The sequence below is a fragment of the Pelophylax lessonae genome (assembly GCF_965119305.1).
Source record: "Pelophylax lessonae genome assembly, chromosome: 3".
NCBI lineage: Eukaryota > Metazoa > Chordata > Amphibia > Anura > Ranidae > Pelophylax > Pelophylax lessonae.
This window is the reverse complement of record NC_138770.1, coordinates 544,633,155-544,655,316: the sequence shown is the minus strand read 5'-3', so window position 1 is coordinate 544,655,316 and position 22,162 is coordinate 544,633,155. Positions and strand designations below refer to the sequence as shown.

Sequence of the window (22,162 nt, the reverse complement as noted above, 5' to 3'; positions counted from 1 at the left end):
TTTCTGTTTTTAGTGGATCCTATCAGATCGGATTCCCGACGGGGTCAGCGGACACATGTCCACTGACATCTTCCACCCCATAGAGAACAATGACCCGATCGGACCACCTGAAGAACGGACAGGTGGACCCGATCAGGTCCACTCGTGTCAAAGGGGCCTTAGTGAATAAGGTGAAATGTCTGTTTATGAAGAAAACCCAATCACATGCAAGGAAAGGGAGAAAAAAAAAACATTTTTTGGTGCATTTAAATGGATAATGAAGGTCAACAAACCTTAATTTCTGTCACTAAGCACTGGGGAAAATTACCTTGCAAAGTGAACAGTCTATTTGCCTTTAGTAAGCCAACCCTACTGACTCTCAGTGTGTGCAGATTAGCAATTAGGACTTCACTTGCTGCATGCTTGTTCTCTTTCAGGGACTCAAATATTGAAGCCACAGACAGCCAGGCTACATGCATTTTCAAAAGGTCAGCCTACATATTTTTTCCATACCGGTTTTCTTTGCATGTAAAACGTCAATAGATTCCCTATTTATGAATTATTTAGTTACCCAATTCCTAAATGTTAAATTTGCCAAATGGGATGCAGAAATAGAAGCTGCACAGTTCCCCAAGAAAGGGTCCTTTCACACGGCCGCTCTGTGTGAGAGCTCCGCTGCAGGACTTTTTTTTTTTTTTCCACGGAGCGGATGACATTTCTGTCATCCGCTCCGTGTGCCCGCATATCATCCCATCCGTTTGCGGATGATATGCGGACCTAATGTAAGTATATGGCATTGCGGATGTCAGCGGATGACACCGCTGACATCCGATTTTCCTTCCTTTCCGTTTTTTACACGGAAGAAAAAATAGGGTTCTGTTCCATTCGTAAAAACGGAACAGAACTGAAAGGAGGAAAATCGGATGTCAGAGGATGGTATTCCGCTGACATCCGCAGTGCCATTCACTTACATTATGTCCGCAAATCATCCGCAAAAAAATAGGATGATTTGCGGACACACGGAGCGGCCGTGTGAAAGGACCCTAAATCATATATTGACAAAGGGTGACGTTACCTTCCAAACAAAAGTGACTCATCTTTCTTTGGAAATAAAAAAAAAAAGAAATAGCAAACTTGGCCGCTGTTCTATTGTAATTTTACAGCTTTCCAGTGAATAATTTACAAAGCTGGCATCTCTTCTTGTAACGCTATTAGAGCATCGCCTCTTTGGCAGGAGAAGAAATGCACTGCGGCTGGGGGTATTGATTAAAGAGAGAGACATGCTTTTAGGGATGAACAATCTCCGAGGAGGATTTTAGAAAATCTGAAAGGTTAATACTTGAAGTGGAACTTCACTCTCCCAGTCAACATTATTTTTAATCCTCATGCTGCTAGCATTCGTGAATAGATGGGAAAGTACCGTATATCATATTTACTTGTGTTAAACTTTTTTTTCCCTTTTACCACTACTTCCTGGTTTCTTGTCTGGGCAAATTATGGCATACATTCCAGGAGTCTTCAGGAAGGGAGGAGGGGTTTTCTTAGCTAAGCACACTCGCCTGCATGGCATACATTCCAGGAGTCTTCAGGAATGGAGGAGGGGTTTTCTCAGCTAAGCACACACTCACCTGCATGCTTAAGCTAAGAGTACATGGATTCCAGGAAGTAAATGCTACATGAATCATTTGCCCTTACTCAAGATGGCCACTGGCAGAAATGCTAGGGGGTGTAAATAAAGCATGGAGACATGGATGGATGGGGGGAGTTTGCTTTGAATAGTAAAAATGAAATAGTGTTTTTTGGCGGTGCTTAGATGCAGCGTAGATCTGCTTTAAACATTACATCTATCTAAACAGACAAAGCTCACTTCTCAGTGTAACCGGTGTTCTGCCGAAAACTCCAACTTGCCGAATTCTTCGACGACGTTACTTCCAGTGAGTGTACACCTGGAATAATTCAAGATTTCGACCACTTGGTGTTTTCACACAACACCGACAGCTTATACACTCTGGTAGATGCTATAATTAGTAGAGATTGTTAGTCCGCCCGTTATCGGTCGCCGCCTCTGAGGTGGCCATGTCTTTGGTTACTAACAGACGGACTAACAGTCTCTACTAATTATAGCATCTACCAGAGTGTATATAGGCTACCGGTGTTCTGTAAAAACATCAAGTGGTCGAAATCTCCAATTACTCCTGGTGTACACTCACTGGAAGTAAGATTGTTAGAGAATTCGGCAAGTTGGAGTTTTCGGCAGGACACCGGGCTTCAGTCGAAAAGATTCTTTAACCACTTTACCACCGGAGGTTTTTGCTGTCTTCCGTCCAGGCCACTTTTTGCGATTCGGCGCTGTGCGACTTCAACTGACAATTGCGTGGTCGTGCGACGCCGTACCCAAACGAAATTTACGTCCTTTTTTTCCCACAAACAGAGCTTTCTTTTGGTGGTATTTGATCACCTGTGCGATTTTTACTTTTTGCGCTATAAACAAAAAAAGAGCGTTTATTTTGAAAAAATAACAATATTTTTAACATTTTTTTATATGAAATTCCACCCAAAAAAGATGTAAAAACCAATTTTTTAAAAATTTTTTGGCCAATTTGTTTTCTGCTACCTATGTTTGGTAAAAAAAAATCACAATAAGTGTATTTTGATTGGTTTGCGCAAAAGTTATTGCGTTTACTAACAAAGGGAAAGATTTCTGTCATTTTTGGTGGTTTTTTTTAACGCGTAATGGCGGCGATCTGCGATTTTTTTTGTGGGACTGCGACATTGCGGCGGACAGATCGGACCCTTGACTGACATTTTTGGGGGTACCAGTGACATTACTGCAGTAATCAGTGCTATATATATGCACTGTTACTGTAAAAATGACACTGGCAGGGAAGGGGTTAATTTTATTGGAGAGGGAGGGGTTAATGTATGCCTGGTGCTTACTGACGTGTAGGGGGGGAGGTGACTGAGTGAGTCATGGACAGATCGGATGTCCAGCTATGCTGAACAGTCCGATCTGTCATTCCCTGTCACTATGGAGATCCGTCCGCTTGTGTTTACACAGGCGGGCGGATCTCCACACTAGATCCCCGGCGATCGGTGCAGAGCAGCGGCGATCGCCGCTGCTCCTCCCCTGGCCCGACTCCCGCTGTGAATGAAAACAGCGGGAGCGAGCCACCGGCGGCGCGCAAGCGCCGCCCAGAAGGGGGAGTGTCTGACGACGTTAATACTACGTCGTCAGACGATAACGAGCCACTCTGCCGCAGTAGTATTACTGTGAGCAGACGTAAAGTGGTTAAAAAAATATCTTTTCAACTGAAGCCCAGTGTCTTGCTGAAAACTCCAACTTGCCGAATTCTCCAACGACATTACATCCGGTGAGTGTGCACCAGGAATAATTGGAGATTTCGACCACTTGATGTTTTTACACAACACCGGCAGCCTATACACTCCGGTAGATGCTATAATTAGTAGAGATTGTTAGTCCGCCCGTTAGTAACCATGGCCACCTCTGAGGTGGCGACAGCTAATGGGCGGACTAACAAGTGATTGAAAGTGATTTCAATCTTCCACTGGGATCTGGAAGTTACCCACACACTGAAGGTTTTTTACTTTCATGCATAGAATCCACGAAGGAAAAAAAACCTTCAGCCTTTAGAAACACTTTAGTGCAGATTCAAACTATAGCGATGTCAGCCATTGCATCGGATTCACACCGCACTGCTCTGCAAATCACATGCGATGTCTGTGCGATGCAAATTCCACCACACAGATTGTATGGCTGAATTCACATCGCATTCGGACCAAAGTCGTGCAGGACCCTTTTTTTGGATCGCATGGGTGTTCACACCTATGCGATCCAATTCCTTTCTGAATTGACAGTTTGCACTGCGATACGTGAAGGAATCTGGGGGTGTCGCTAACTTTGTATTGACACTCCCAGCAGTTCGCATATGGCAGTGTGAATCAGTAGATTTGCAGGGTTCCCGCATTGCACCAATGTGAACTGGTACTAAAGGGTTTGTAAAGTCAGAAGGTTTTTTTTTATCCTAATGCATTCTCAGCCCCCTAATACTTACCTGAGCCCCCTCTCTACCCAGCGATGTCCACGAGTGCCTCAGCCGTCTGGGATTCTCTCTCCTGATTGGCTGAGACAAAGACACAATCAAACCCCGTTAACCAATCAGGAGAGAGAGGGGCCAAACAGCAGCTCTGTGTCTGCTTGGATACATAGAACTGCAGCTCAGTTCTCGTTCCCCCATAGCAAGCTGCGAGAAGGGGATGATCTGGGCTGCCCTGTGCAAAACCACAGCACAGAGGAGGTAAGTATAACATGTTTGTTGTTATAATAGAAAAAAAAACGAGACTTTACAATCACTTTAAATGTCTTAGTGGCAAGAAATTAGGGGCCTATAGAACCTTCAGTTGAAATCCGCTATATACATTCCAGATTTGTTAAAACAAAAGGGTGCTTAAAGCGGAGTTCCGGCCACAAAATCGACATAATCAATTTTTGGGCCATCCGCTTGCTTTTGGTCACCTGAAAAAGAAATGGATAGTAACGATTTTTTTTTTTGTTTACTTACCTTGTTATTGAAGAAAATATACTCACCTTTCTTCAAATTCCTCCCTCGGCGGCCGCGGCCCGCGCCGTCACTTCCTCTTTGCATTGATTCCTGGGAGCTGAACGTCATCGCTCCCAGGAATCAATGCGCCTGCACCGGCCCCGCTCGTCACTTCCGGTGCGGGTGCCTCATTCCCTGCTAAACAGCTTCTGGGCATGCCCAGAAGCTGTGGAGGGATGACGCGCCCACACCGGAAGTGACGAGCGGGGCCGATGCAGGTGCATTCTGGGAGAAGAGGACGCTTTGGCTTCAGCTGCCCACATCCAAGATGGCAGCGCTATAGAAGAAATTTTAAGGTAAGTATTTCTTCTAAAAGGTAAGTGCGACCCGGGACAGTACATTGTGGAATGTACTAGCCTTGACTGTCCGGGGGTATTTTTATTGGAAAAAAAAATGTTGTGGCCGGAACTCCGCTTTAATACTGCAGTTATTTTTATTTTTTTTTAATGCAGTCACAGCCAGAGTAGAAAATGCCAGCAGCTTCAGACCCTTGCTCTCTGTGAGGATGCAGTGATCCCATTGCAGAGCCTGGACATACCACCCCCTACTGAGCCAGACCTATAGCTCTGCAATCAGCAAAGCTCATACCTCCTGCTTGGACTCAGCAAGGGGTAGATGGAACCTCTGCAAAGAGATTACAGCTTCCACACAAAGAGCAAGGGTCCCATTCTGCAGCTGCTGGCATGGGAACAGGCTTTTCTACTCTAGGCTCTTGCTGCTTTAAAGAAAAAAAAAAAACACACGGCTTTTGTTTTGATGCACCTAGAATGTATTTAGTTCATTTAACTGAACGTTCAATTGGGCTTTAAAAATCACCAGTAAAGTCCAAGACTTACTTAAAGTGGTTGTGAAGTCAGAAGGTTTTTTATCTTAATGCATTCTATGCATTAAGATGAAAAGCACTCTGTGTGTAGTAGTCCTGCAGCCCCACCTATTACTTACCTGAGCCCCCTTTTGATCCAGCAATGTCAACGAGTGCCTTGGCCATCCAGGACTCTCCCTCCTGATTGGCTGAAACACCACAGCGGCGCCAGAGGCCCCCCGCTACTGTCAAAGTCAGTTAGCCAATGAGGAGAGGGGGAGGTGGGGCCGAACTGCAGTTCTGTGACTGAATGGGTACACGGAGCTGCGGCTTGGCTCGGGTGCCCCCATAGCATGCTGTAGGGGCACTCAACAGGAGGGAGGGGCCAGGAGACTCGAAGAGGGACCTGAGAAGAGGAGGATCAGGGCTGCCCTGTGCAAAACCAACTGCACAGTGCAGGTAAATATAACATGTTTATTATTTTTATAGAAAGTAAAACTGAGACTTTGCAATCACTTCAAACATACAATCAGCTGAAGGTATAAAATTTACCTGTGTGCACAAGGTTTTTGAGATAACTGTTTTTTTTATGCCAACATTAGAATGGATTTGATACTGTAAGGATAGACCGCAAGGCCTGGTGCTCACTAGTCGCACAGAATTGCATGACAAGGGAAATCTCATTGTTTTCAATGGTGTCTGTTCTAGTCAATGAGACTAGATGTGATTTTGGGAACGGTTCCTGCACCACTTTGATGCAACTTGACCCCATAGAATATGCAATATTGCATCAAAGTTGCACCATGTAATTGCACTGTAAACTGCATGTCAGTAGTGTGAACCGAGCTTAAAACCGTACTAATTTTATAAATGTCCCATTCGACATGGAACACTAGTTATGTGATCACCGTTATAAACGGAAAAGTCTACCTTTAATTGCTGCCCTCAGGGAACTGTTGACGTAATTTGTCTACCGCTCCTGCAGACACAGAATTCCACGCGTCTATAAATTCCCCATTTACTTGTGCAGTGCTGTACCATGGGGCTCTTCTTGATTGGCATTTACAACGTAATATCACTCCCTTTCAGGCTTGGTTCACATTGGTGCGATGCGGGAACCCTGCAAATGCACTGCAGGTTTCCCCATCGCACCCGACTTCGCAGGCAGTTGACAATGCCATATACGAACCGCCAGGAGTGTCAATACAAAGTTAATGACGCCCCCAGATCAGTTCGCATATCGCAGTGCGCAGCATCAATTCGGACATGAATCGGATCGCATGAGTGTTCACACCCATGCAATCCAATTCTGGTGTGGACCAAAGAAAAGGGTCCTGCACGAGTTTGGTCCCAATGCAATGCAAATTCAGCCAAACGATCTGTATGGCTGAATTTGCATCGCACAGACATTGCATGTGATTTGCACAGCAGTGCGGTGCGAATCACATGCGAGTCTGACATCGTTACCGTATGAACCGGCCCTAAGAGAGTTCTCTCAGCTCGCTACCTGTATAGAAGACACCTGGGAGCCAAAATCTTGCTGATTGATAGGGGATCAAATCCTTATTTCACTCATTAAAATGAAAATCAATGTTTGGCCCCTTTCACGCAGGCTTTTCCGATCAGGTCCGTCTGTCGGTTTTTCAGGCAGACCTGATCGGATGCTCCATGCAGCCCTATGGGGCAACGGATGTCAGTGGTGACATCTCCGCTGACACCCGCTGCTATCCGATCTGATCCTGTCCATGAAATCCAGACAGATGGAAACCCTATTTTCCATCCTTCTAGAGCACAGGTGTCATTTCACAGGCCATTTCATTTGGCCCTTGCACCTCTCCTGCAGCTGCGGCACCCCCCCCCCCCTTGTCTCTGCCCCCACCTTGTCTCAGTAGTCGGCAGCAGAGAGGACAGAACTCTTTTGCCAGATCCTGCACTCCTCTGTGCAGCTACAGAAAGGCTTGTCTCGCCCCACCCCCTCTTCTCAGCAGTCTGCAGCAGAGAGGAGGGCAGAACTCCTCCTACAGATCTTGCACCTCTCTGTGCGGCCACAACACCACTTTGCCTCTTCCTCCCCTGGTCTCAGCATTCAGCATACTCTGGAAGCTGACTCCAGCCCTCCTCTGGTTCCCCTCCAGACCCTGCAATTCCCAGATCCACCCGCATCTTCTTCCTGGCAGCAGCATAAGGTAAGGGGGTGCATTGTTACGTACGGAAGGGTGGGTGACTCTTGACTTCTGATGGTGGGGGGGCTCTTGACATCTCATGTAAGGGTATAAGGGGGTGTGAGGTGCTTTTGACATCTAATTCTTATAGATCTATCCGGCCCTTTGAGGGCAACCATATTGCTGATGCGGCCCGCAATGAAATTGAGTCTGTCACCCCTGTTCTAGAGGATCAGATGAAAATGGACAGGCGGTCCGTTTTCATCCGATCTCCCATAGAGGAGAGCGGGTATATGACAGGTCCGTCTCTGCAAAGTAAGCGGAGACTGAGCTGTCGATCCACCGATCCCCGCTGAGCAAAACAGAGTCTGCCAGGCGGCAAGCCCGTGTGAAAGGTCCCTAGAATTCTTTTGAAATGCGTTTTTCTGGATATTTTTGTTGTTATTCTGTCTCTCACTGTTAAAATAAACCTACTATTACAATTTTAGACTGATCGTTTCTTTGTCAGTGGGCAAACATACAAAATCAGCCTAGGATTAAATACTTTTTTCCCTCACTGTAGAGATGAGAACCAGCTACAGAATGGGATTTCCACTTGAAATTCATTTGTATGCAGTAAAATGTGTTTTGCACACATTTATGGCCATCACTTGACCAGGTATAAATGGAGCCTGCAGACGTCCATCCTAGAAACTGAAAACATTTCACCTAATAATAGGAACTGCCTTTTCAGGAATTCTGTCAGTTCTGCTTATCCAGCTGATAACACAGTCAACAAATCTTGCTGTGTACATAGCCTGCTAACCTGAATTTCACCTTTTACTTTCCTCACTCCGGTTATGTCCTGCCAAAACTGATTTTTCAAGTGAACCTGACCTGGCCCAACATTTCTAAAGTAACAACAACACCCTGATCCTGAACTTATTACCTTTTTGTTTTTAATTCATTGACAGACATTAAAGCACATCATCACCCTCTAAACCAGTCAATAAATGGCAGCCCTCGGTCCGAGCGACGATCCTTCTCGGACCGCCTAGCTGCCAGTGTAGTGCCTATTTTCAGCAGTCATTGGTTTGCTAGGACCAAGGGTTTCCCAGCAAATCAGTGACGTCGCATTTGTGCGTGTCCCGCCCCCTGCTCCTGACCGCGGCTCTCACTCCCAGCCAAGCGGCTCCCACTCCTTGCAAGGTAAATCTTGCAGCTTTCGCCCCCTGCACCTTGCCAATTGTGAGGACTCCTGCCCTCAAGGTATGTGGGACACATGTTTTCCTTTGGTGATTGCTGATGGGCATTTTTTTTAATGTGCACACTGATGGGCATGTTTTGGTAAGGGGCACACTGATGGGCACATTTTGTTGTGCCCATCAGATTGTCCCTTAACAGAAAATGTACCCATTAACATGCAACTTATTTTATGTTAAGGGGCACTCTGATGGGCATATTTTATTTTAAGAGCAACACTGATGGGCACATTTTATTGTGCCCATCAGCATGTCCCTCATCATAAAATGTGCCTATCAGAGTACCACTTAAGATAAAACGTGCCAATCAGTATGCCCCCTATTTAATGGTAAGGTTCACTCATAGGCTTATTTTAAGTTAGGGGCAAGTTGATAGGCACAGTTTATGTTAGGAGCACTCTGATGAACACAACTAAATGTGCCCATCAGCATGCCCCTAAATATAAAATGTACCCATCATGGTGCCCCTTAACATAAAATAAGGGGCATGCTGATGGGTCCATTTTATGTTAAAGGGGCATTCTGATGGGCACATTTTATGTTAAAGGGGCACGCTGATGGGCACATATATTAGTGGGGGCACGCTGATAGGCACATTTTGTGTTAAGGGGCAAGCTGATTGGGACACCTGATGTAAGGGGGCGCTGTGATGGGGACACCTGATGTAAGGGGGCACTGTGATGGGGACACCTGATGTAAGGGGGCACTGTGATGGGGACACCTGATGTAAGGGGGCACTCCTACGGGAATACCTGATGTAAGGGGGCACTCTGATAGGGACACCTGATATAGGGGGATACTCTGATGGTGGCAACTGATTTATGGGGGTAGTCTGATGGGAGGCACCCAATGAAATTAATTACTCTAGTAGGGGCACCTGATGTAAGGGGGAACATTACTCGGACATTTACAGAGTTTTTATTTACCGGACCGCCTTGAATTTTAATGCACTACCCCTGCTCTAAACAAAGTTCCCTCCTCTCCACCCCTTCGCTACACAAATAGCATTTTTTTGTTAGTTTAACCTTTCTTTTTATTTGTAAAATCACTCAGGCCAGCCCCCCATGCGCCTCCTGGGATATGCACGTCCTTTACTCCCAAAGGAGGAGGGGTGGGCCTAGTGGCAAATCATCAGGAGGCCCACTAGCTAAACCTGAAAGAGCTGGCAACCCCCTGATGATGTCACCAAGATAATGGCAGTGCAGGACCGAGCAGGGCAGAAGATAAGTTGATCTTGGACAACACTGGATTTGCTAGGTGGTGGCGGGGAGAAGGGGCGCTGAATGTCCACTGTATGTAGAAAACATTTTATTCCCATGAAAGGTCATGTTGAAGAACTTGTTTGTGGTGCTGGCATGGGCCTGCAGTCTCCAAATTGATGACCCTTTGGAGCCACTCTCATTTTTAGTTGGGTCTCAGTGCCAAGTAAAGGATGGAGATAAATTTCAACTTGGATGAAAGCTGAGGGCCAATAAACTGAGCGTAGGACTCAAGGGGCCCCACAGGGACGTGGGACACAATAACTCGAAGTTTCCACAAAGTTACAGAACTTCCGCGCTGTTGCGATCTTATAAAAATTTTAGACAAGGTCAGGTCCGTTTTTTGGTCCTGGTAATGTGACCAACGACTTCTAGATCCATTGAGGACTCCAGGAGAAAGGTCTCTGCACTCAAGTCCTCAGGTCAAATCACCATCTTTTGAGCAGCGATGAGCTGTGGTGTGTGGAGTCAGAAAGCTGTCACTGCAAACAGCCCATTAAACAGCAGAGACATTCCCCACCCCTACACCTGCATGTCCCTTTCATAAGTGTGGCTGCGGGGTGGAGAATGTCTCTGCTGTGCGATTGGCTGTCCATGGTGACAGGATGGCTCATGCGGGTTCGGACTTGTGTCCAAATCCGCCTAAGCTCATCCCTACTGTTGAGCCATTGGAAAAACAATCTCGCTCTCCATTACAATATGAAGATGGCAACAGCTCAGTGACTACGGCAGAAGAAAGTGAGACTTAAAGTGTTACTAAACCCAGATCCTGCATTCATTATATCTGGTCTCCCACAGTACACAGAACATGGAAATGCAAATATTTTAGTAAATATAAACTGCTAAATACCTTTTCTCAGCAGTTTATAGCTGTCTTGTGACTTCTATCGGTGTACAGTCAAGCACTGGTTAAAGCTATGTAGGATAAGTTTTCTGAGTGACCTATGACATTGCAAGACCCCTGACCCTCTGTCTGGACAGTACGGATTGGTCCTGTGCTGATCACATGCATCTTCCCAAGGAAAAAAAAAACCTCTCTAGTAATACACACCAAACTGAGCATGTGCAGAGTGACTTCAAAGGAAACTGTTATCAGGAGATATATTGGGGACCGTGGAAGGGGAGGATCAGAGAAGCCATGATCAACCTGCCTTTTTAAACAACGCAGAGGATTAACCCCTTAGATTCCACAGTGAGTATACCAAGCATGCTTTACTGCATATACATTCTGATTTTACTGTTGTGGGTTTAGTAACACTTTAATACAGAAAGAGGATAAACTGCGCCCATGGCCACAACAGATATGCTGTAAGAGACTACTAAGGTGATGTATCTAACCACTGCTCACCCAAAGGTAAACTAAGAGCTCTTAAAGATGTAGCACCCTCCTAGGTAAGTGCTAGAATGAGTATAGTTTTGGAACTTTTCTGCTTACCAGAAAGATTGCCAGGTAAATCTTTATTGCTTTCTGCCTACCAGAGAGCAGGATCTGCTAGTGAGGTCTGCTCATGGTGCTCAGGTGCAGCTCAATTTGTCTAAAGTGGTTCACACCGGTCCAATAGGGAGGCACATTGGACAGTGGGAGGAAACCTGACAAATGAGTGCACAGGCATTTAGTACAGCCCTGGTGATTGGCAGAGGAAAGTCCCTTGGTGCATGCTGGGATACTGTATAAATGCCAAGGGCACATGTGCTCTGGGGCTTTTAGCTGGAGAGCTCGGTCCCGGTGGGAGGGGGCGGCTGCTCCTCTGTAGAAATTGCCATGTGGCCTCAGGTGGTTGACCTGAGGGACTAAAGATCTAGAGAGGAACTGAACCCGGAGGTCCGGCAGAGCTGACTGGAAGGGTGACACTGGAAAGCATCTGATTCTACCTACAGTGAGTACAGATCTGTGTCATGGGGCCTGTCCTGAGAGGGCCTTCCCTTCAGCTAGAAGAGTCAGTAGATGGGTGTCAGTAAACGGGATGCTAGAGAGTTTTCTGAAGATAATGTAGTTCATCAAGTCTATTGTTGGACACAGAGCAAGAGGACTTAATTCTTCTATACAAGTGGCAGTATGGTAAAAGCAGTGTGACTGCTTCCACAAGTAACCTGGTGAGGCCAAGCTAGAGTTGTCCTTATCAACTGTAAATAGTTCAAGTTGGAGTATCCCACCATTTCCTTCTCCCATCCACGTTCCACAACATATATATATATATATATATATATATATATATATATATATATATATATTATATATATAACCAAATACCCTAGATCAGTGGTCCTCAACCCTGGTCCTCAGGGCCCACTAACAGGCCAGGTTTGCAAGATAACTGAAATACATCCCAGGTGACATCATTTGCTGCTCAGTGATTGCAGTACTCTAGTCTGCATCTCCCCAAGGTAATACTTAAAATCTGGCCTGTTAGTGGGCCCTGAGGACCAGAGTTGAGGACCACTGCCCTGGATGGTTTATGGAGTAACGAGCCATTGGGAGTGAGGTTGAATGTGTGAACTATTCCTAAGTGACTGTCTGCAGGTAATCAGAGGAGGCCCAAGAAGTCATCACGCAGCAAGCCCTACGGGGACAGTTCTACAAAAATAAGATGCACATTTCATGGTAAATCAGCTTGTATTGCATACCTGATAGATGGCTTCATCGCAGGCGTGCTGGAGACCTAAATTCAGCATGGTGTTCTGCAAGGTGCGTCCCATGTAGAATTCCAGAGAGAGGTAATAAATACGCTGCAGAAAAAAAAAGATGGAAAGACAGTCAGAAATCACACCTACAGGAAAAACTTAAAATTGAGAATGTGTGTCACTTTTTCATCCAACGAACCATTAAACCCATTACATACAGAAAATATTTCTGGGAGTCTTAGGGCTCTTTCACATGGTCCGCCTCCGTAGTCGGATCCCCGCTGGGCCGGCAGATGACAGCTCCGTCTCCGCTTGCAGTGCGGAGAGGGAGGTGTCACAGCCCCCGCTGCTCTCCATGGGGGATCGGATGAGAACGGACCGCCTGTCTGCTGTCATCTGATCCGATCCCCAGGACGGATGGAAAATAGGGTTTCCATCCGTCCGGATTTCACGGGACAGGATCGGATGCGGATGGCAGCGGGTGTCAGCGGATATGTCACCGCTGACATCCGCTGCTCCAAAGGGCTGAATGGGCATCCGATCAGATCTGCCTAAAAAACTGACAGGCAGATCTGATCGGAACGCCCGTGTGAAAGAGCCCTAACAGTGCAAAACCTTTTTAGGTTGGGTTAAGAGTAGGGAATGGTTAAAGCCTCTGTCAGTTTTACGGCTTTTGTTTGGGGAGATTTCCCTTTCACTTCCTGTCCTGGAAATAAAACAGGAAATCTCTACAAAGTGGTGGGAAATCCCCTCTCAACAGTTATTACCAGAACATGTGCTCTTATTGGAATATATCCTCTCACCCCATGTTCTGGTGACAACTGTAACATTATTGATTTTCCTTAAATTTCCAATGTTCACCAGCTCTAACAGAAACTGAGAATCTCCCCAGAAGGAACACAAACAGCAATACAAAAACAGAAATGTGTTCTAATTTAATCCATGAAAAAAAAACTGGGCTAGACATACTTGAAACTGTAGATGAACAGTGCCTGCAGTTATCAGGATTATGTCATTAGGCAGTGCAGAGAGCACTAATGTGCAAAGTGCAATATGCAATAGCTGCCAGCTAGAATTCATCAAATTAGAAATGAAGAGCAATCTAAACAAAGATGACTTCTAACTGGTTCCAATGAGTTATCACTGTACTGCTATAAGACACGACTGTTTTATATAAGCCTGGATATGATCATTTAATGAAACATATGTGTTTATAGAAGTCTAATAATACTCTGCAAAGGCCCTATGGGATTTGGGGTTTTAAATCAATTAAAAATTTCCCTAGGCTCTTTTAAAGTGACCTGGTCATTAAAAATGCAATCCCAACATTTCATATTCTGGATATGTGCCTGCTGTACCATGTACTTGTATGAAAACGTATCCTGCTCTCGTTGTATTGCTTCCTTTGTGTGAAATCCTTGGTGTTCCTGCCAGATTCCCTGCTTTTCCACTAAAAACTGACCACACTAAACAAGAGAACACAGCGTGGTCAGTTCTCAGAACTCACACTAAGCAAGGGAACTCAGCCTGCTTTTCTCCAATGATCAGACTTGTCCTGACATGCCCCCCCCCCCCCACACACACACAGCCTTTCACTGGGAAGCTCAGTGTCCTGCTATGTCTTCTCCCCCAGCTCAAATGCCCCTAAGATCAGAGGTAATGTGATCAATTATAGGAAAAAAAAAAATTATAATGCTATATCCAGGGAGAAGGAACAAAGACATTTTTAGCAAAAAAGCAGCACATATTACACACATTACACTTGTTGGGCACATACAACTCCTCAATTACCCTGAGCTGCCAACCCCTTCCCAGTCAGTGTCATTAGTACAGTGACCCTGTAGATTATTATCACTGATCACGGTATTAGATTCACTGGTGATGTCAGTGTCAGTCAGTTTCCACTGAGTGTCGTATTTTGTCAAAATGCAATCACAGTCCCACTCGAAGTCGCTAAGCACTGCCAGTACTAATATTAAAAAAAAAAAAAAAAAATCCTATATACACACACTATATATATATATATATACATACACATATACACACACACACACACACACACACATACACATTATATACAGTGCCTTGCGAAAGTATTCGGCCCCCTTGAACTTTGCGACCTTTTGCCACATTTCAGGCTTCAAACATAAAGATATAAAACTGTAATTTTTCGTGAAGAATCATCAACAAGTGGGACACAATCATGAAGTGGAACGAAATTTATTGGATATTTCAAACTTTTTTAACAAATAAAAAACTGAAAAATTGGGCGTGCAAAATTATTCAGCCCCTTTAAGTTAATACTTTGTAGCGCCACCTTTTGCTGCGATTACAGCTGTAAGTCGCTTGGGGTATGTCTCTATCAGTTTTGCACATCGAGAGACTGAAATTTTTGCCCATTCCTCCTTGCAAAACAGCTCGAGCTCAAGCTCAGTGAGGTTGGATGGAGAGCGTTTGTGAACAGCAGTTTTCAGTTCTTTCCACAGATTCTCGATTGGATTCAGGTCTAGACTTTGACTTGGCCATTCTAACACCTGGATATGTTTATTCGTGAACCATTCCATTGTAGATTTTGCTTTATGTTTTGGATCATTGTCTTGTTGGAAGACAAATCTCCGTCCCAGTCTCAGGTCTTTTGCAGACTCCATCAGGTTTTCTTCCAGAATGGTCCTGTATTTGGCTCCATCCATCTTCCCAATAATTTTAACCATCTTCCCTGTCCCTGCTGAAGAAAAGCAGGCCCAAACCATGATGCTGCCACCACCATGTTTGACAGTGGGGATGGTGTGTTCAGGGTGATGAGCTGTGTTGCTTTTACGCCAAACATAATGTTTTGCATTGTTGCCAAAAAGTTCGATTTTGGTTTCATCTGACCAGAGCACCTTCTTCCACATGTTTGGTGTGTCTCCCAGGTGGCTTGTGGCAAACTTTATACAACACTTTTTATGGATATCTTTAAGAAATGGCTTTCTTCTTGCCACTCTTCCATAAAGGCCAGATTTGTGCAGTATACGACTGATTGTTGTCCTATGGACAGAGTCTCCCACCTCAGCTGTAGATCTCTGCAGTTCATCCAGAGTGATCATGGGCTTCTTGGCTGCATCTCTGATCAGTCTTCTCCTTGTATGAGCTGAAAGTTTAGAGGGACTGATACTCCTTCCATTTCAATATTATCGCTTGCACAGTGCTCCTTGGGATGTTTAAAGCTTGGGAAATCTTTTTGTATCCAAATCCGGCTTTAAACTTCTCCACAACAGAATCTCGGACCTGCCTGGTGTGTTCCTTGTTCTTCATGATGCTCTCTGCGCTTTAAACGGACCTCTGAGACTATCACAGTGCAGGTGCATTTATATGGAGACTTGATTACACACAGGTGGATTCTATTTATCATCATTAGTCATTTAGGTCAACATTGGATCATTCAGAGATCCTCACTGAACTTCTGGAGAGAGTTTGCTGCACTGAAAGTAAAGGGGCTGAATAATTTTGCACGCCCAATTTTTCCGTTTTTTATTTGTTAAAGTTTGAAATATCCAATAAATTTAGTTCCACTTCATGATTGTGTCCCACTTGTTGATTCTTCCTAAAAAATTACAGTTTTATATCTTTATGTTTGAAGCCTGAAATGTGGCAAAAGGTCGCAAAGTTCAAGGGGGCCGAATACTTTCGCAAGACACTGTATATATATATATATATATATATATATATATATATATATATATATATATATATATATACACACACACAAACACACACACCATAGTTTGTAGACTCTATAAGTTTCACACAAACCACTCAATATACATTTATTGGGATTTTTTTTCTTTTTTTACCAAAAATGTGCAGCAGAATAACTTTTGGCCTAAATGTTTGAATACATTAGATTTTTTTTTTTTTTTTTTTTATTATTATTATTAGATCTTTTTTATAGCAGGAAGTAAAAAATATTGTTTTTTCAAAATTTTAGTTTATAGAATAAAAAAGAAAACCCAGTGGTGATCAAATACCACCAAAAGAAAGCTCTATTTTTGCGAAAAAAAAATGATATACCGTGACTGTGCAATTACCAGTAAAAGTAGCGCAGTGCTAAATAGCAAAAACTTACATTATCATGAAGGGGGTAAAACCTTTTGGAGATGAAGTGGTTAAAGTAATATAAAGGCAATTTTTTTTTTTTTAAATAACAAGCCTGTTATACTTGCCTGCTCTGTGCAGTAGTTTTGCACAGAGCAGCCCTGAACCTCCTCTTCTCCACTGCCCTGCTGGCGCTCCTGGTGTGGGCCACCGAAGCAGGCTCGCTCCCGAGCTGCTGCTCTGCGTGTCCATTCAGACAGAGCTACCGCCCCCTATCTCTTCTTATTGGCTCACTGGCAGAGATTGACAGCAGCGGGATGGCTCCAGCCAATGAGGAGGGAGAGTCCCTGAAGAGCCGAAGCTCTCATACACATCGCTGGATCGAAATGGGGCTCAGGTACGTATTGGGGAGGGCTGCTGCACAAGTCATTTTTTTTTTTTTTTTAACCTTCATGCATTGAATGCATGGAGGTAAAAAACCTACAGCCTTTAGAACCACTTTAAATTTTATTTGCCTCAGTCTGAGTCAGATGTATTTTATATCATTTTTCGGGTTTCTGTGATATAAAAAACACTTCTGACAAATACATTTTCTAAAAAAAAAAAAAAAAAGTTATTCAGGACTTTCAAACCATGAAGCAAGGAGAGAATTTTTGAACATGGTACATCAACATTTCCTTTTTAATCCTGCTCACATCATGCTTCATTGTTGAACTCTCTAAGTCGTGTCTATTTTTAGGTAATATTTATGTAAGACTATTTTACTACAGCACCAACGCAGCTAAACCCTGCTTTCTGTCAGCTCACTGACCTGAATTTCTTTTTTCCAGCAGATATTCACCCTGAAATCATGTTGCTTTCTTTTACTGTTCTTTATAATGGATCTGAATATTTAGAAAGAATGTATTTAAACAATAAAGATGATGGGGTTATGAAACCGCAAGGTTGGCTATAAGTGGGCCTTAAAGCGGACCCCCCCCCCCCCTTTTCACCAAACCACATCAACATGCATCTCTGTATGCTGGTATGAAATCCTCTTATATTCATTAGTTCAGGGGTTTTCAAACTATGGCCCTCCAGTTGTTCAGGAACTACAATTCCCATCATGCCTAGTCATGTCTGTGAATATCAGAGTTTTACAATGCCTCATGGGATGTGTAGTTCCGCAACAGCTAGAGGGCCGTAGTTTGAGGATCCTGGCATTAAACATTTTTGCTTTCACTTACAGTATTGATTTTTCACTTACTAGTTAACGAGGTTGTAAACCCCGAGGGAAAAAAAAAAACCTGTAAGATTAAGGGCCGGTTCACACTCTTGCGAGTGCGGCGATCGCATGTAATTCGGAGCGCACTGCTCCTTCATTACATCAGGGTTCATACACATTCTTACCAATAAAATTCCATGACTTTTCCAGGACTTCAAGTAAATATTCATGACCTAATGTTTCATGAAATGTCTATGTATACATGTTAAATAAGAAGAAAATCCATGTTACACCCAGGATATTTTTACTAAAATAAATGACAAGCTTTGTAGTGTACAGTAGAATATGAAATATTTAGTTAACTATTGTAATTTAACCAATATTATCAACTATATTGGAATATACTGGAGAAAGAAAAAGATTTGATGGGCGCTCCTGCTTGGGGATAAAGCTTCAGTTCAGGCAGTCATGATGGATAAGGTGCAGCTGGACTGGTATGGATGGCACAGATGCACAAATGGGGCACTTACATCGAGGGCAGCTCTTTGTTAGGCCGAAGCAACAGTCCCACGAACAGGCAGAAAAGAGAGAAAGGCGCCACTCAGTGGAGCATGTAAATAATTTTATTGACACATATTATAATCAAGAAATGACATGGAGGTAAGCGTCTATCACAGCTTGGGCCCTTCCAGGTCCGCGGTGTTTCCGTCCCAGGCTGGCCAGCAGCCGGGAGAGGGGAGAGCCAATCAGGGGACTCAGTGTGATCGAGGCAGCGGTGAAGCGCATACCTCACTGGAGAGCTGCACGAATGTGATGACACGGGGGGCGGTAACCGGTTTTGGAGCATGCGTGAACCGCTCCTTGATGAATGCTTTTGGTTCACGCATGCTCCAAAACCTGTTAGCCCCCCCACGTTGTCACGTTCGTGCGGCCCTCCAGTGAGGTATGCGCTTCACTGCTGCCTCAATCACACTGAGTCCCCTGATTGGTTCTCCCCTCCCCCGGCTGCTGGCCAGCCTGGGACGGAAACACAGGGGACCCGGAAGGATGCCGAGCTTTGATAGACGCTTACACCTATATGTAATTTCTTAATTATAATTTGCGTCAATAAAATTATTTACATGCTCCACTGAGTGGCGGCTTTCTCTCTTTTCTGCATATGCAACAAATAATTTCCATGACTATTCCAAAACTTTTGGGTTAAGTTCATTTTCCAACACTTTTCCAGGCCTGGAAAGTGCCATTTTAAAATCCCATGACTTCTCCAGGTTTTTCATGACCGTATGAACCCTGTTACATGTGATTGGATGTGCGGATGCGAATTCAGCCATACACTTTGTATGGCTGAAATTCGCACTGCACCCACACAAAAGACGCACAGGACCCTTTTTTCCAGCCGCTTCAGGATCGGATCGCACAGTGGTTCACACTTGTGCGATCCGATCCTGTGCGAACTGTCAGATCGCACTGCGATATGCGATCAAACTGGGGGTGTCGTTAACATTTAATTGACACCCCCTGCGTATCGCATATGGCAGTGCAAATTCGCAGCCTTCCCGCATCGCACAAGTGTTAACCGGGACTAAGGCATAATGAGCTAGTAAGCACTCGCTGAGACAGCTGACATCTTCCCCGGTGTTTCTTCCGACTTGCATGCACGTGGGAGCCGCTGTTTATGGCACGAGCTCTGAAGGTCCGGCATGGTAAGCTGAACCCTAAGTCTCCATTCACACTAGTACGACTTGTCAGGCGACTTGGTCAGCCTGACAAGTCGTGCACCGTCGCGGTCCATAGTGTAGTACAGGAACCGTTCTAATAGGAGCAACACAAGTCGCTCCGACTTAGAAAAAGGGTCCTGTACTACTTCGGGGCGACCTGGAGCGACTTGCATAGACATTTTATGAAGTCTGTGCAAGTCGTGCCGAAGTCGCGGTGCACGCGACTTCACAGGTCGCCCCCAAAGTTCGTGCCGCTTCAGTGTGAACCGGCACTAAGAGCACATGCGCCGATTACGTCATCTGCTGCATGCACTCTAAATATCTCCTAAACTGAATATCTCCTAAACTCAAGTTTAGGAGATGTTCACAGTACCTACAGGTAAGCCTTATTTATAGGCTTTCCTGTAGTTACAATTAAAAATGACTTCCTCTTTAAGTGAGGCACTGGTGATGTAACCAGAGCCTCACAGCTACACCTTGTCACATGTCACAGGAAACAGACCCAGTGTTCCAGGAAGTAAAGGGAGATGGATTCATCTGCCCTTAGTGAAAATGGCCGCTGTGAGTAGAATGGGGAGAAAAAGAGAAGTAAGGTTGTACAGTGGTGACGTGTGGAGTGAGTGAACTTTACAGCACTAAAGTTCTGGGCACAGTTTATGTTTGAATACCAGGCATGTTATTGAAACATGTCACGCAAAGAGACAGAGAATGGATTAAAGGATTTTTTTGTGAGTTTTGCACATATATTTAGATTACAAGTCTATATTATTGCTTGACAAGGCACGAGAGCTTGGTTTACTGTATATAAATGCATGGTATATATAGTTAGATATTGCACAGCACCATCTCTATTATGATCGGAAGGAATAAAAAAATGAGCAATTATCTAGAAGTAGTTGTTTGCGGACTGCCATTACTAAACTTTCCTAAAAATGCATTTCTTGTAATTTTTAATAGAAGGGTGATGTTTCTCTTTAAGGCGTCAGTCCACCTTTTAAATTTAATTTTCTTGGGATGCCAGTGACCTACACTTGAGTTTAAGGGTTAAAGTAGTATTCGAGGATATACCCAACTATGCTGGCAATACATTATTCAATTTCCTTTAGATTTACCTTCGGCTATGTAGTGCAAGGGTCTGCCTGATTGCATACAAATTGAAAGTGTTAATGGTATGATTTTGGTAAATCTAAGGCTCCATTACCTGAGCGTATAGTTTTCAGGCATTTTTTTTTTTTTGGGCGTTTTTCAGGTGTTTGGAGGCAGGCATTGACATCTAACAAAAACACTTGTAATCTACCAAAAAAGCTCATGTACTTGGAGCTTCAGGCGACAAAACACTCATATGTGAACAGGGGCCATTGAAATGAATGGGATTTTGCTTGTTGGGCGTTTTGAGACTTCAGAGATGAGCGTTTTACGAGCTGAAAAATGCTGAGGTGTTAACAGAGCCTAAAGGAAAATTGTATGAGAGGAAAAGGGAAGGCTGTATAGGCCCCCTTTTCCTCATGGGAGAGTGGTGGGAAGGAGGTCAGGTTTAGGTCATTTAGTATTTCCCTCCTTTTTTCCTCATGGAAAAAGAGGGCAGGAAGAAGAGGGCTATCCTGAGGTAACCAGCTGGAGTGGGTGGTCACGTAGCTCTGCAGGGGACAGAGCACCTATAGGGGCAAGTGTCAGCTGTAGAAGCTTCTAGAGCTCTCTGGGGGCTCTATATAAGGAGGAGATCGCCTCAGCGGGGCTCATTCGCCTCAGAAGGCATACCGGTGGTGTTCCCCATCCCTCCCTCCCTTGTCGGGGCTGTTTTTATGTGGTGGGTCACCTTTGCGTTAGCAGAGGGGGGCGGTTTTTACTGTATTGGTTGGAAGTGATGATTTTATCTGAAATATTTATTTATGCAGCCTGAGCCGTGGTGGCTGGGTTGTTAAGACCCCGTTCACACTGGGGCGATCCGACTTGCCGGGGCGACCTCACAGGTCGCGGCGCGCAGCTCGCACCGTGACCTCGGAGCGGCCGGCACGGACTTCATAACATTGAAGTCAATGCAGGTCGCCCCAAAGAAGCTCCGGACCCTTTTTCTAAGTCGGAGCGACTTGTGTCGCTCCTATTAGAACGGGTCCACTGCTTCTCTATGGCAGGCGACCTACGGCGACCAGGTCGCCTGACAGGTCGCCCCAGTGTGAACGGGGTCTTAGAGTGTTGTATGTTTTTATTATCTATTTAATAAAGTTTTAAAACCAATAATAAATGGCCGCAGCCAATTATTTTCGAAATTTACAGGTGTCTGCCTTTTAATTTTAGTTAAGTAGAATAAGAAATCCTGCCTACTATACCATATTGTATGGCCAGCCTAATTTTAAAAATGCTCCCTCCCCCTCCTAACACCTATGCTGTCTAGCCTGTGTAAGAAAGATCTATATATATATATATACCTATTTCCAGGCTGTTCCAGTCCAGAAATTCGGCTCCCGTTTCAGCCAGGGGCAGC

The 22,162-nt window shown here is 44.6% G+C and overlaps 1 protein-coding gene across 1 annotated transcript in view; it reads right to left on the bottom strand.

Moving 5' to 3' along the window:
- Positions 1–22,162, bottom strand: part of PYGB (glycogen phosphorylase B) — a 178,687-nt gene that overhangs the window by 101,469 nt on the left and 55,056 nt on the right. Inside the window, exon 2 of the mRNA XM_082252542.1 lies at positions 12,688–12,789. Within this exon, the coding sequence (XP_082108668.1) occupies positions 12,688–12,789 (102 nt within the window). The remainder of the gene's footprint in view (positions 1–12,687; positions 12,790–22,162) is intronic.